Here is a 14,995-nt window from a genome sequence, read left to right on the forward strand (position 1 = left end):
TCACCATAAAAGTGAGCACACCTGTTAAAGCTGATCTCAGGCCCTCAGGTGTGGCAGCAGGCTGGAGGGAGTCGTGGGCTGGGCAGCTGCTGGGCGCAGCCTCACCTCCACCTTTCCCCGCAGCTGGGCGCTCCCCCTCCCACCCTGGGAACAGCTTTCCTACCTGTGTTTTGCAAGATTAAACCTGTGGTCCAGGTGACTGATGGTGCTAGCAAAAGGATGAATGGCAGATTGTCTCCACTGATAGGAAGGGATCTCTGGTTGGTTTCAGCCAACCATGTAACTTCACACTCTCTCTCACTCACACTATGGCTCTTCACCCTGTACTGCAGAATTTGGGGCGTGTGGTATGTGCATAGGGTGTATGTGCAATTCATGCCTCTTCGGAAGGACTTTTCTGCCCAAAAGCAGTGGTAGGTTCCTGGAAGTTTTCACCCTTGCTGGCAGTTGTGGGTTGACTTTCTCTGCATGGTTACCTGGCCTCAGGAGGAGAACCATGCTGACTGAAGGCTGAAGTGAAACTAATGACCTCGGGGGTTTACGTGATGCACTGTTTTACAGATTACTGTTTCTAGAGACCATAGTTTGACTCCAGCTGAAACTCTTCCCATTGAATGCAGTCTGAGGCGAGGATTTTGTCTGAGCTATTTCCATGGCCAGTTAATTACATTCACTGCAGAAAACAAAGAAATTACATCGATTAGTAGTTTGGCTGAGTACCTTTGGTGACGCCTCACTGAGCACTGAACAGGCTATCCGACTCTAATCCTTACCTGCAGAACAAAGTTGCTTTAATTTTACTCAGTTTTACAGAAGACTTCTGCATGCTCTTTATAGATTTGTAGCTTTTTCATTTGCACTGGGCCTTCATAAAATTGTGTTACAGTGGTATGGCTCATTTTTTTTAACTTTCTTTTCCCATAAAGACATTGTTTAGAATAAATACCTTCTGTTGTTTTAATACTATTTATCCTCCTTCAACTGACCAAAAAAAAAAAAAAGCAATGCTGTTTCTTCCTCAACGAGTTTTGAGTAGCTTGCAGTCCAAATCTGAGCTGCCTTTTTGGAGAGTGTGTATCTTTATTTACAGACACTCTCTGAAGCATTCATTACCAAGTCCCTCTATTGCCCGTGCATGCCAGTTATCAGTTTGTGTCATATGTTCATCTTTGCAGAATCTTCTTTTTACATGTGGAAGAACTTGTACTGGAGAAAAAAAGCATCTTGGGAAAATGTAGCAGGTGTGGCATGATCTTAAAATAACAAATATCCTAGAAAAAAAAAAAAAAAAGAAGGAAGTAAGCAGACAAAATACTTTGAAAAGCAAATTGGCCTTTCCAGTTGGTACCCAGTGTGTGCAGCTCAGGTCTAGAATGTTGGCATTTCCACCACGGGTTCGACACGTGCTACCATTACCCTTGTGTAAAGGTACTGTGAAATGCAAGGAGCAGTTTTGTCCATCACATTTGAAGAACACATGCATACAGTATTGCAGGCTGGGAGGGGACAACGTGGTGACTCATCTGCCTGGACTGAAGAGTTAACAAGCACTTTTTTTTTTTCCTTCCATCTACAGTAATACACGTTTTTCTTCTTTTTACCTTCTAGCCTAAACCAACTAAGGGAAGGATGCGCATCCATTGCCTGGAGAATGTTGATAAAGCCCTCCAGTTCCTGAAAGAGCAAAGAGTACACTTAGAAAACATGGGATCTCATGATATTGTGGATGGGAATCACAGGCTGACACTTGGCCTTATTTGGACTATTATCCTGAGGTTCCAGGTAAAGAAGTTTACATACACAGATATACACGTGTTTGAGTTTTCCATACTTGTTGGTAATACACTTTCTTGTGCTTTTTAAGAGTAGAGTGCTCCTAGGCCCTCCAAGACGATGGGAGTGAAAAATTCTTAGCATCTGGCAGGACCTGCTCCAGAGCTCAGGGGAGAGGATAAATCAGTTTCCATGGTGCTGCTGATCTGTAGTGGCACCAATGAGAGTTTCCTGTGTGGAGCAGAATATGATTTTATTTTCAAATTATTAATAAATATGAAGCTCCATATATAGACCTATACAGTCTTGCAGACCCAGGAGGAAATGCTACCCTCAGCTGCTCTTCACCTCTGTGGAGATTATCATTAAACTGCCTGACTTTGCACTGAAGCGGATTAAGGGAGCCCACAGGAATTGTTTTAGCATCCCAGCTAAAGGCTGAGATTTCTTGTTTTAAAGCAGGTTGCATGTTGCTCTTTGCTGTCAGTTCAAAAAGGATGGAAAACCCTAGAACCTCAGTTGTGATGCTGCTAAGGGCAAGCACTATTTTCTTCAAGCCTCAAGTTCCAAAATGGTTTGCTCCTATGAAACTCCTGGTTAGCTTTTGTCTGTGGATCCCCTCACAAAGACCCTTACCTGCTGCACCCCCCTTGGCTCCTGACTGTGCTCAGCTTCCCACAAGAGACACCTCACAGGGTGCTGCACAGGGCAGGGTTTGCCTTGCAGTTGGAAAGGAATTTTCTCGTGAAATTTAAAAGTTTTGTTAATGGACTAAACAAAGAGTAATCCTCCAGTAAGAGAAGGGCAGATGAAGCTTTCTTTTGATGTGAATGCTCTTAAGTGAGGAAGAGCATTCACCTACTTTCACCCTGTCTGTCATCATAAATTTCCTTTGTTACTTATAGTCTGATATAATTCCTTTGATCTTTCAAAAAAAGGCAAACTGTGTTTTCTCAGAGAAATATTTAAACCTTCTATGTTAATTTTAGATCCAAGATATCAGTGTTGAAACTGAGGACAACAAGGAGAAGAAATCTGCTAAAGATGCTTTGCTTTTGTGGTGCCAGATGAAGACAGCTGGGTGAGTGGGGATTAACTGATTATCTCTAAAGCTTTTACAGCATTTTGAGTTTTCATTGAAATATTTTTAAATGGGCAAACACATCTCTCCTTAAATGGATTGAACCAAAAGAAGTTAATTGATGTTTACAAGTCAAAAAATTCAGAATTTATTATATTAATGCTGTGTGATAAACATACCAATCTGATAATCCATTAATATATAGTAATATGTTGACTCTTTTTCATCCTACTCTGAAGAAATAATGATGCTTCATATGTTTGCTATCAACTTTTCCCTCTTTTCATATATATGGAAATACTTCCAGAATGTCTTTCTGTGACAGTAACCTTCTTGCATAATTAAATATCCATTTTTAGAGATTCAGTATGTTTCTCCCATGAAACTTGAATGTCCCTGTGACGACATGGGGCTCTTCAGCATTATTCTAATGGTACTTCATCTTCTCCTTCCAAGAACGCTTATGAAAGTGGTTTGTGGGCAGCCTGAAATTTTGGGAGACTTGCAAATACCCATATCACCAAACAAATTAATTTTCCATATGTGTTCCCATGGAGCACAAAGGTGGCTATCATATGTGCTCTGTTTAAAAGTCAGATAGTGACTAGACCTAGTCCTTGAAGATGCCCTGGGACAGCAGATTATTGAAAGGAAAACGTAAGGTATCACTGCTGCTGTGGCACCTGCAGCCATCAGAAATGTTTTACTCCTGTCTGTTCCTCCAGCTGTTCCCGCTCTTCTCTTGAACTTGACATTTTGAGTACCTGAAAATAATTCTTTACCAACAGCGAAATCAGGAGCAGTCTTTAGACTGGCAGGGATTTGGGACCTCACAGGCTGCAGGTTGGGCAGCAATTTATAAAATAGTAGCTTCAAGTGATTACGTCAGAGTTCATTTAAAGCCATTCTCTGGAATGCATCATCAATTCTATGGGGTTTATAAGAGTAAATGAGATGCGCTTACCTCTAGTGTCGGTCTTTGATTAGAGAAGAGTCATGATGATAGATTGTCCATCGTGAGATGGTAATATCCACCCTTAGGTTTACAATAAATGTGTCACTCCTACAACCAGTCTTTAGTGACAGAGTGTGCAGAGCTGCAGCAGGGATGCGAAATTGATTGTGCTCTCTTTGTTTTTTGTTCTGTTAGTTACCCCAATGTCAACATTCACAACTTTACAACAAGCTGGAGGGACGGAATGGCTTTCAATGCACTAATACATAAGCACAGGTATGTGTGGGTAAATGTCTTTATGGATTTTGAAAGCTTGGATTGTTGCAACGTGCACTGGATTTTACGGTTACCTTGCAGCTTGATTTTAAAATCTGTGGAGAGGAGGAAGTTGAAGAGTTGCTGAGAGTTTTACAGCAACTTGCCTTTCTTTAGCACTTTACAGCTCTTGCAGTCACTGCGAGCTCATCTGGGCAACAGCTTCTCACATCACAAATTAAAACAGGTTGCGTTTTCTTTCAAGAGAATAAATTATACTTGTGATTGTTTTGGTTTTTGACCAACCAGGTTGGAAGGAAAGGTTTTTGTACCTTACTGAGTAACTGATGATCAGGTCTGGTGGCCTAGAATTTGGGGGCGGGGCAGGATGGGGACAGGACGCGCAGTAGCAACATGGAGGGGAAAGAAATACCTGTGCAGAGATGGCAGAATCTGGTGCTAGACTTTGACATGACTGGGGATGCTGCTCATTGGCATGCTCAGGTGAAGCTATTGGGGTGGCTTATGCACTTAGGCATGAGGAGGGCACACTTCATTCCTTTCTTTACCAGGTCACCTTTATCCCTGGTAAACTATTTGGTTTTTGCCATGGGCTAGGTACTGCCATGGCAGGTGCTAGGCACTGCTTCATTCCTTTAATACTGCTGTTGAAATGCACAGGGCTACCGGGCAAGCAAAACCTTGGCAGCATGAGGGGCCAGGTTTTCTGGGGATTGCAGATTTTAGTTCATTTGAGGGTGGCTGTACTGTGCTTTGGGAAATCTAAAGAATTTTCCATCCTGTCTAGGCCTGATCTGATTGATTTTGACAAGCTGAAGAAATCAAATGCACACTACAATCTGCAGAATGCTTTTAACCTTGCAGAGCAACACCTTGGTCTTACTAAGCTCCTGGACCCTGAGGGTAAGAATTCCTGCCGTTTCAGTGTTTCAGTGCTTCGCTGCTCTTTGTAGGCTCTTTTCTCCCACCCTTCCTTGTCGAAGGGCACAGCTTTGTGATAGCTTTTTGTGTTAAAGAGAGGCTGGATGCTGCTGACTCACCTGGTGATACAGCCAGAGAGGGAAGGAGAGAATGCAAGATGTCTCCTGCAGAGCACTGAGCACCTGTAGCACAGGAGATCTTAATCCTGTGTTTATTTCTCTCATCTGACAAGATCACTGGACTGGCCATGTATACATAAAATCATTCCAGTTAGAAGCATCCTTCTGATCTGCTCTGAGAAACACTTTTTGTGAGATGAAAGATGAATGATTGTATTTCAGCAAATATTGAGCAGCTTCTTTCACAGACTGTCAGTCAGTTTTAGCCTGTGCTTTCATGAGAGTGTTCACGCTCGTGCATATTGGAAGGTGTGCTCACAATGCTAGGACAAGAAACTTTCTTGTCACAGGGCAAACAGAGGCTGTGTGTTGGGCGAGTTTCTTCTTGCTTATTTTTCAGTGCCTCAGAATTGCTGCAGGAAAGGAAATAATTTGTTTTCCATCAGTATCTTTCAGAAGATTTGCCTGGACAGACATACTATTATGTTTGAATTCCTCTTACCAAATGCTGATATAGCATTGAAGTTCACAATTAGCAGTATTTCTGTCAACTCACATATACACCAGAGAAGATACTTAGCTGTGCACAAGCTGTGACAAAGTCTGGTACCTGACTCTAAGGCCCAAAGGCCGCTAGCCCACAGGCACGTGTTTAACCACAGTCTGCACTAAGACAATGGGATAAATTAGCACTTCTTGGTGACAGAGTTCAATACTGTACAACCCCCAGTAGTCCAGGACCAGTTAAAGGCAGCTCCACTTATTTCTGATTTGGACACAAATCTTCAAGCTGAACTGCCCCTGAACCCACCTCTCCCTCTCTTAAACCCATCCTTGTTGCATTATTAGCTTTGTTGTTTTAACCCATGCTGAGACAGCTCTTGTTTGGTTTGCAGATATCAGCGTTGATCATCCTGATGAAAAGTCAATCATCACCTATGTGGTGACGTATTACCACTACTTCTCCAAGATGAAAGCTTTAGCTGTTGAAGGAAAACGTATCGGAAAGGTTTGCAAGTTCAAATTATAAATTGTTATAAAGCAGTTGAAATATTTTTTTCTCTTGAGTCTACTGTATGGTAGTTTTTAGTTTTGTTTTTGAACATGATTTGAATGTCAAATATCCTCAGTCAAATCCTCAAATATCCAGTCAAATATGACTGTGAGGAGTAGTTAATTTCCAGCTGCTTCCTATTAGAAAACATTTGACTAGTGTTTTGTTTTTGCTTGTTAATTTTACATCATTGCTGCTTTTCCTTTCTTGTGAACTGCTCTTCACCCTCTGGGTCCTCTGTCTCTTCTGGAGCCAGAAAAGTCCCTCATTTAAAAAAATGTGCGGTCATTCTCCACCCTTTGGCAAAGTTGCCTGCATCTTTATAGCTGGCAGACTGAACGTGAATCCTTTTGTAAGCCTCAGCTCTGCCCCTCTATTGCCATAGGATCATGGGAATTCACTGCTGAAAAATGCAAAGCCCTCATTCCTCAGAGATCCCAGCCCTTGTGGCGCTCAGAAGTGAGTGGTCTGATTCATAAGTCAGGTCTTCCAACAGTTTCTTTTATGTAGTTTGCTGGATTTAAATGACTCTGAAGAGCACTGCCCTTGTTATTCATGTTATGTTGTGCTGCTTGTTGCAGGTGCTTGACAATGCCATTGAAACGGAGAAAATGATTGAAAAATACGAATCTCTGGCTTCTGACCTTCTTGAGTGGATTGAGCAAACCATTATCATCCTCAACAATCGCAAATTTGCCAATTCCCTAGTTGGTGTGCAACAACAGCTGCAGGCATTCAACACTTACCGCACAGTAGAGAAACCACCCAAGTAATTTTAATCTTAGCTTAAATCAACAGTGGTCTTGTTTTGTTTAGTCATTGATTTTTCTTAAAAACAAACACCTCCAAGTAATTTTAATCTTGGCTTAAGAATTTATTTTTCTGAACAGACCCAGATATCATATTTCTAGTTGTCATTCATCATTATTACTTGGAGTCTGTTTGCTTTATTATGCTATTCAATATGCACATAGTAACAACAGAAACAATAAAAAGTGTGTCTCAGTGATCCTGTGCCTGCAGGATCCTCCTCAGAGTCCTGGAAGCTGTCATTTCCCTGAGATGTCTGCCTTATAACATGAGTACTAATAGCATACCATGTTAGTATAGTAATATCACCAGTCATGCTTGCTAGCACCATATAATACCAATATACTGCTATTAAAAGAATCTTACTGCTTATCCAAAATCAAGAGGAAACATGTCTGGCTTTGTAAAACAAAGCTGTGCTTACTAAAACTGATATATCCAAAGCTATGTTTATTTCTGTAAAGTTTCTTTTAGCATTATGATATCAGATCTGTAGTTCTAATTGATAATAATCACATTCCAAAGCATTACAGAGTATCCAGACATCTCTGAAAATTGCTGTCTATTCCCTAATGCCTATGGAGTTTGTTTATTTCCCAGGCATACAACTCAGGGAAAGCAGTGGGAAGAGTTTATTGACTGCAGTGGGCTTTAAATAAAACTTCCATTTCTTGAGTTGATAAACTAGGACAACACACGTAACAGAATAAAAACCCCGCAGTCTTCTGTCCCCCAAGGGGGTTTAAATCTAAACACACAGACAACTGACTTCTGTGAAGTTTCTTTTGCTGTTTGGCCCAACTGGTTCCAGGGGATGTGTGGGCTATTTCAATTGCTTCCAGCTTTCACACAAGATGAAGGTGTTTATCTTAATGCTCCATTCGTGTCAGTATTTTAAAGAGGTGCTTTGTAATACCTGAGTAGCAATGAAAGCTTTATTGTAACTCAATTCTTTTACAAAAAATTTGTTTAGATTTACAGAAAAAGGAAACCTAGAAGTGCTGCTTTTTACCATCCAAAGCAAAATGAGAGCCAACAATCAGAAAGTATACATGCCAAGGGAGGGCAAACTCATCTCTGACATTAACAAGGTAAACTGAGCCGGCTCCTCCTGTGCAACTCAGGATTCTGTTGTTATCTTTCAACCTCTCTCAGCACACTGGGAAGAAATGCATTTGCTATCTCCAGCCTTGATGTAGGGGACCATAAGGGATGGGCGAGGTGGGGTGACCCTTTTCTTACAACTTGGACGCACTAATCTGTACTATGTTCCTGGTATCCTCAGCACCTGTAAGATCTTCTGCACTGGAAAAACACTCGTTCTGCGCAGTGCGTTATGGCTCTAGTAGCTGTGCCTCGCTGCTCTGGCATCCTGGCTATTAGAGTTAATTGACAGAAAATAGCAACAGTATCTAGGTGTTGTAGCCCTCCCTATCTGCCTCTCGGCCCCTCTGCCTGCGGCGTGGGGAGGTGAAGGAGGCACCATGACCAATGATTGTAGGTTCCCTCTGAGAGTTTATGCAGCTATTTTTTATGCTGGTGCAGCTGGCAGAACAGCAGCAGAGCTGACAAGCTCTCTCAAGGATAACAAACAACCTAAGGCTGTGAGCTTTCCTCGTTTGTGTTTGATCATGCTTGGCATTCCCCGAGCAGCTGCTCTGGGGTGTCTGTGGTCTTGGTCTGCATCTTACAGAGCAGTAAACTGCACAGCTCTCTTGTTTGCATTAAGCCCCTGTGCCTGTGAATGCCTAAAATGCTTGGGTTTCAGGCAATTTCACATCTGTTAGGATTTAGAAGAATCTAGGGTAGTTTGTGATTAACTGTGGGTATTTTTGTTGTTTGTAAGAACATCTGAAAGGTGATTAGCTGGTTTTCAATATGCTTCTAAGACTTTTTTTTTTTTGTTATATTAATGTCATGTGAATAACTTTTGGCTTTGAGGGGAAAAAAGGACTGGTATGCGCCAAAAGTAACGGAATTCTGCAGTTGTTTTCTTTTCCAAAGGGTATGTAATAAAGAACAACAATTGTATGTTGATTTTAGAGGTGAGAGGGTATGAATCTCTGATTCTCATTTCCTAAAGGAGAAAGAGAGAATCCACCTATTTGGGAGTAGCACTCAGATTTTTTTATTTTTTAATTTTTTTTAAAGATACTCTCTTACGCATTCAAGTCAGGTTGTTTGCTTAGGCTTTGTTGGAGGTAAAAACAAAATTAACTTGAGAAAATGTATTCGTGATAAACAAGTCCTATACCCCTTACTCAGAAAACATATGAATGAATTGAGAACAAATTTTAAGTTATGCACTTACATTAGCAAACAAGGTATAAGGCCAGCCAATACAAACTAGATTTATTGGCATATAAATAAATAAGCAAGATTTGTGAAACTTGACTGTAGTGACTTCAGTCCTGATTTCATGCAAAGATGATGTGATTTATCATAACCCTGTAAGAATATGTGTTTAGAAGACGCATCTTTTTTCTCCATGTCTTCAGGCCTGGGAAAGACTGGAAAAAGCTGAACATGAAAGAGAACTGGCACTGCGAAATGAGCTCATCAGACAAGAGAAACTGGAACAACTCGCACGCAGATTTGATCGCAAGGCAGCTATGAGAGAAACTTGGCTGAGTGAAAATCAACGTCTTGTTTCTCAGGTGCTGCTTTCAGAAATTGTCTGTGTGACTGAAATGATTCCCATGAGTAATTATAGGATACAGCTCTTGCAAAGAGAACATTTCCTCCCCTGTGCCTCATATTTTACTGAATCTATGTATATTTATATTTGTTGTATGTGTGTGCAAATGTTTATTTTGTGTAAATGTGCATGTGCTATATGTCCTATCTTTAATGCATTTGGGATATCCCTTCCTTGAATCTATCAGTCTGTACTCGGGAGATAATGATGTGAAAATATCTACTCACACTCAAGATTTTCTTTATCTGAATAGTTTGGTCAATTCAGTGGATTTAGCCAGGAATTAAATTTTTTTATTATTATTATTAGCGATGGCTGTAAAAAAGCCAAAACCCCAGCTTAATTTTGATGGTCACTATGATTCTTCTCCCAAAGACAGTAAAAGATATCTCTGATTTTATCAGTGCTTTACTGGTTATCAGAAATATCTCTGATTTTATTAAAGAAGACTTTCCAAAGCATTTTGAGATCCTAAATTTGCTAACAAGTGTATTCTGCACAATCAGAAATCACGTTATGAGCAGTAGGGCTTTTTTCCTCAGCAGCCATTACTGAAGAAGTGTGTCTGTCTTTACAGGATAATTTTGGCTTTGACCTTCCAGCAGTAGAGGCTGCAACAAAGAAGCATGAGGCCATTGAGACAGACATTGCAGCATATGAAGAACGAGTCCAGGCCGTGGTTGCGGTAGCAAAGGAGCTTGAGACTGAAAATTACCATGATATCAAACGCATTACTGCGAGAAAGGACAACGTTATACGCCTATGGGAGTATCTCCTAGAGCTGCTCAGAGCACGGAGACAGAGACTGGAGATGAATCTTGGTCTGCAGAAGATTTTCCAGGAAATGCTGTACATTATGGACTGGATGGATGAGATGAAGGTAGATGTTAGTCATTTGAGAACATAGACGAAATATTCTAGAGAGGTATAGGTGTCCTTTTTGGTAAATTTTTAAGATTCATTTTGCCCTTCTGGTTTAATAGATGTATGCAAAAGATCTACATTCAAGAGCAGTGAATGAATCTTTATTTAAAAATAAAGATTAAAAACAAATAAGGAAAAAGAACAAGTTTGCTGCTATAAAAAGCTGCTTTTCAGGTTCATGCCTCTCTTGCAAGAGCTGGAGGCTTTAGTTACAGTGCTTGGGTAAGGATGACTATTTTGGGGAAGGGAATGAAATAATCTCTCTTCATCACAATTTACATGAGGAACAAGTCACCTCTTCACCTCTATGCTTTAAAAAGCATGAATTTCTTCCTGTCTGTTCTCCTGGGATCTGAGAAGGGAGAGGACCATGACTTTATTCTTGTCCCTCAGCCAGCAGAACTTAAAAGCTGTTTTAGGAAAGAAAGATGTGTGTAACTCAGTGACAGCTCACAGCACCTGGACTGAGTGCTTTTCATTGGTCTGGCTGAGGTTACTTAGCTTCTCATCATCCTAGACTTAAAACTGCATTAAAAAGCAGTCAAGTTCTTTATGGTTGTCAGTGATTTTAAAATATTGGCTTAAATTCCTATCAGCCATGTCTCTATACATTTGAAATAGCTCTTCTTATGGGCCTGGTGTTTCTCTGGATTTAAATCAATGTAACAAGAGAGATCAGTGCCTGGAGTCATTAAGAAACAGTTTATGACCTTCAGCCCATTTTACTTGTCTTTTACATTTTGATCAGGTGCTTCTGCTGTCTCAAGACTATGGCAAACATTTGTTAGGAGTTGAAGACCTGTTGCAGAAACATGCTCTTGTGGAAGCTGACATTGCTATTCAGGCTGAGAGAGTGAGAGGGGTCAATGCATCTGCTCAGAAGTTTGCCACTGATGGAGAAGGTAACTAGCAGCCAACATAGAATCATAGAATGGTTAGTGTTGGAAGGGACCTTAAAGATCATCGTAATTACATATGAGGTTATCTATAAGCCTCGTTAGTTCAGCAAGGCACGTTAGGTTGAATTCAGGACCAGAGTAAGAGAATCCAGCTTCTTTTGTTCCTTATTTACTCACTGTATCAATGGTTAATTTGTCCAGGTACCTGCTCAGGAGTTCACTGTGGCATTGTGTTTTGCGTGGGATGTCACGCTTCTAACCAGCAGCTGCTGTAACTTTGTAGTAGTCACCATTAATTCCCCATTCTGTGTTTCTAGTGCAAACAATACAAATGATTGGACACAGTCTGGTGTTGTCCCAATTTATGCTAAATAGAAACAATTTCACCAAACCAGTCTCATTAACTAAAGTAAATGATGTTCATTTTGTGCAGTTGTGTATGAAGCTGGTATAAATCTGGAGTAGTGAATTTAGTTTCAGTGAAAAGTCATGAATATCTTTCCTTTTTTTTTTTCTTTTTAATTTATGCAAAGAACAGTATTTTCTGATCAGTGTGGTGGAGCTTGAATAGTTCATGCTCACTTTCAAGAGCATAACTATGAATTCTTCTACATAAACTTCGTAGATGGAACAAACAGGATTTGAGAGCTCTGTGTGTGCCCCAGCTGTAGAGGTGAAGATTAAGCAGTCCAAGTTGTAACGTGCATTCTCTATCTGAACAGGTTACAAGCCGTGTGACCCACAGGTTATCAGGGACCGCGTCGCTCACATGGAGTTCTGTTACCAAGAACTGTGTCAGCTCGCAGCTGAGCGCAGGGCCCGCTTGGAGGAGTCCCGGCGCCTCTGGAAATTCTTCTGGGAAATGGCTGAAGAAGAGGGTTGGATCAGGGAGAAGGAACAGATCCTGTCATCTGATGACTATGGGAAGGACCTAACCAGTGTCGTCCGTCTCTTGAGTAAGCATAAGGCGTTTGAAGACGAAATGAGTGGTCGTAGCGGCCACTTTCAGCAGGCGATAAAAGAAGGTGAAGACATGATTGCGGAGGAGCATTTTGGGTCTGAGAAAATCAGAGAAAGAATTAAGGATATCAGGGAGCAGTGGGCTAACTTGGAACAGTTATCTGCCATTAGGAAGAAGCGTCTGGAGGAAGCCTCTCTCCTTCACCAGTTCCAGGCTGACGCTGATGACATTGATGCATGGATGTTGGACATCCTCAAAATTGTCTCCAGCAACGATGTTGGCCACGATGAGTATTCCACTCAGTCCTTGGTCAAGAAACACAAAGATGTGGCTGAAGAGATAGCAAGCTACCGACCAACCATTGACTCGCTTCATGAACAAGCAAAGGCTCTGCCGCAGGAACATGCCGGATCTCCGGATGTGCAAGGCAGATTGTCTGGAATAGAGGAAAGATACAAAGAGGTTGCTGAGCTGACTCGGCTGCGTAAACAGGCCCTGCAGGATACCCTTGCTCTTTATAAGATGTTCAGTGAGGCAGATGCTTGTGAGCTTTGGATTGACGAAAAGGAGAAGTGGCTGAATAATATGCAGATTCCAGAGAAGCTGGAGGACCTGGAAGTGATCCAGCACAGGTGAGAATGCCTTTACCAGGAAGTTTGGGGAATACTGGGTAAAAGGTTTTTTTTTACACCAGCTACCTTTCTCAGCTTGCCTGTTGCTCAGATTCTCTAATGCCTCTGTGATCTTTTTGTTTGTTTGTTTGTTTGTTTTCTTCACTGCAGATTTGAAAGCTTAGAACCAGAAATGAACAATCAGGCATCCCGTGTTGCAGTAGTGAACCAAATTGCTAGACAGCTGATGCACAGCGGCCATCCAAGTGAGAAGGAGATCAAAGCACAGCAAGATAAACTCAACACAAGGTAGGTGAAGGCCTCGTGCTCACAAACATGACACTAGCTGAAACAAGTACAACGAGGTCATTTGTGGGTTTTTTATGTGTTTTTAAGATATTCTGACACTGTTACCTGAAGTATCTTCAAGGTAGACCTTTAAAGCTTCAGAAGAAAAAAGAGCTGTGTCTTTCAAATATTTGATTAACAGATGAAGTGTTGCTCTTGATTTCAATCAGGTCCTGAGTGTGTCAGTACCTTGATTTGAGAGCTGGAAATTTATTATGATAAAAAAGAAACCAATATAATTTAATATTAACTCACTTATTTTTTGTCTTCAAAATAAACTGAGAGAGTACATGTAGTGAGAAAATTAGAAAATTATAACTAGCAATTTTTCACTTGAGGAAAAATTACACTTTTAAGAATTCAATGTTGCTGGTACTTGTCATATTCTAATAAACACTATAGCTTGGTTAATGGGTGTTTTGTTAAAACTATTGAGAATATGAGAAGGACTAAAAAAAACCATGAGTAGTTAGGTTATTTCATGGCTTACCAAGGTAATGTGAGCAGCTGCTCACTCAGCAATGTTGCTGTATCCTTTTCCCTTTTTATACACAAATCTCAATTTCTCTGCTTTTCTCTCCTCACAAATTTCAGATGGAGCCAGTTCCGAGAACTGGTAGACAGGAAGAAGGATGCTCTGCTCTCTGCTCTGAGTATCCAGAACTACCATCTTGAATGTAATGAAACCAAATCCTGGATCAGGGAAAAGACCAAAGTGATCGAATCCACACAAGATCTGGGTAACGATCTGGCTGGAGTGATGGCCCTGCAGAGGAAGCTGACGGGCATGGAACGTGACCTGGTAGCTATTGAAGCCAAGCTAAGCGACCTGCAAAAAGAGGCAGAAAAGTTGGAATCAGAGCATCCTGACCAGGCACAGGCTATCCTTTCACGGCTGGCAGAAATCAATGATGTGTGGGAAGAAATGAAGACCACACTCAAGAACCGGGAAGAGTCCCTTGGAGAGGCAAGCAAACTGCAGCAGTTCTTGAGAGATCTGGATGACTTCCAGTCTTGGCTATCCAGAACGCAGACAGCAATTGCATCCGAAGATATGCCAAACACACTGACAGAGGCTGAGAAGCTGCTTACTCAACATGAGAATATTAAGAATGAAATCAACAATTATGAGGAAGATTATCAGAAAATGAGGGACATGGGTGAGATGGTGACACAAGGGCAAACTGATGCTCAGTACATGTTCTTACGCCAGCGCCTACAAGCTTTGGACACTGGATGGAATGAGCTTCACAAAATGTGGGAGAACAGGCAAAATCTCCTTTCCCAGTCTCATGCCTATCAGCTATTTCTCAGAGATACCAAGCAAGCAGAAGCATTTCTTAATAACCAGGCAAGTGGTCAAGATATACCTTACTTCATTTCCACAGGTTGGCCCTATATACTGCAAGCAATTAACAAACAAGATCATTTGACAGGAGAGCTACAAACAGATAAATTGCTCTTTTTTAAATATAATTTACTTTTTGTGTTTTACTTCTAACTGTTTTTGGGAGACATTCTTTTCCTATGTAGTGAATCTGTTGTTGGAGCAGACAGCATAGCCT

General features: G+C 41.1%; 1 protein-coding gene across 1 annotated transcript in view; it reads left to right on the plus strand.

Annotated features, from left to right (window-relative positions):
• LOC104528860 (spectrin beta chain, non-erythrocytic 1) overlaps nt 1–14,995 on the plus strand; it is a 39,208-nt gene that overhangs the window by 4,102 nt on the left and 20,111 nt on the right. The window contains exons 2-14 of the mRNA XM_029086222.1: nt 1,609–1,782; nt 2,763–2,854; nt 4,005–4,085; nt 4,873–4,988; nt 6,022–6,134; nt 6,761–6,948; nt 7,963–8,080; nt 9,488–9,646; nt 10,265–10,567; nt 11,360–11,513; nt 12,233–13,103; nt 13,254–13,391; nt 14,025–14,781. Of these exons, the coding sequence (XP_028942055.1) occupies nt 1,609–1,782; nt 2,763–2,854; nt 4,005–4,085; nt 4,873–4,988; nt 6,022–6,134; nt 6,761–6,948; nt 7,963–8,080; nt 9,488–9,646; nt 10,265–10,567; nt 11,360–11,513; nt 12,233–13,103; nt 13,254–13,391; nt 14,025–14,781 (3,264 nt within the window). The remainder of the gene's footprint in view (nt 1–1,608; nt 1,783–2,762; nt 2,855–4,004; nt 4,086–4,872; nt 4,989–6,021; nt 6,135–6,760; nt 6,949–7,962; nt 8,081–9,487; nt 9,647–10,264; nt 10,568–11,359; nt 11,514–12,232; nt 13,104–13,253; nt 13,392–14,024; nt 14,782–14,995) is intronic.

This window comes from Antrostomus carolinensis, unplaced genomic scaffold, assembly GCF_000700745.2.
Source record: "Antrostomus carolinensis isolate BGI_N321 unplaced genomic scaffold, ASM70074v2 scaffold5928, whole genome shotgun sequence".
In the NCBI taxonomy this organism is placed as follows: Eukaryota; Metazoa; Chordata; class Aves; order Caprimulgiformes; family Caprimulgidae; genus Antrostomus; species Antrostomus carolinensis.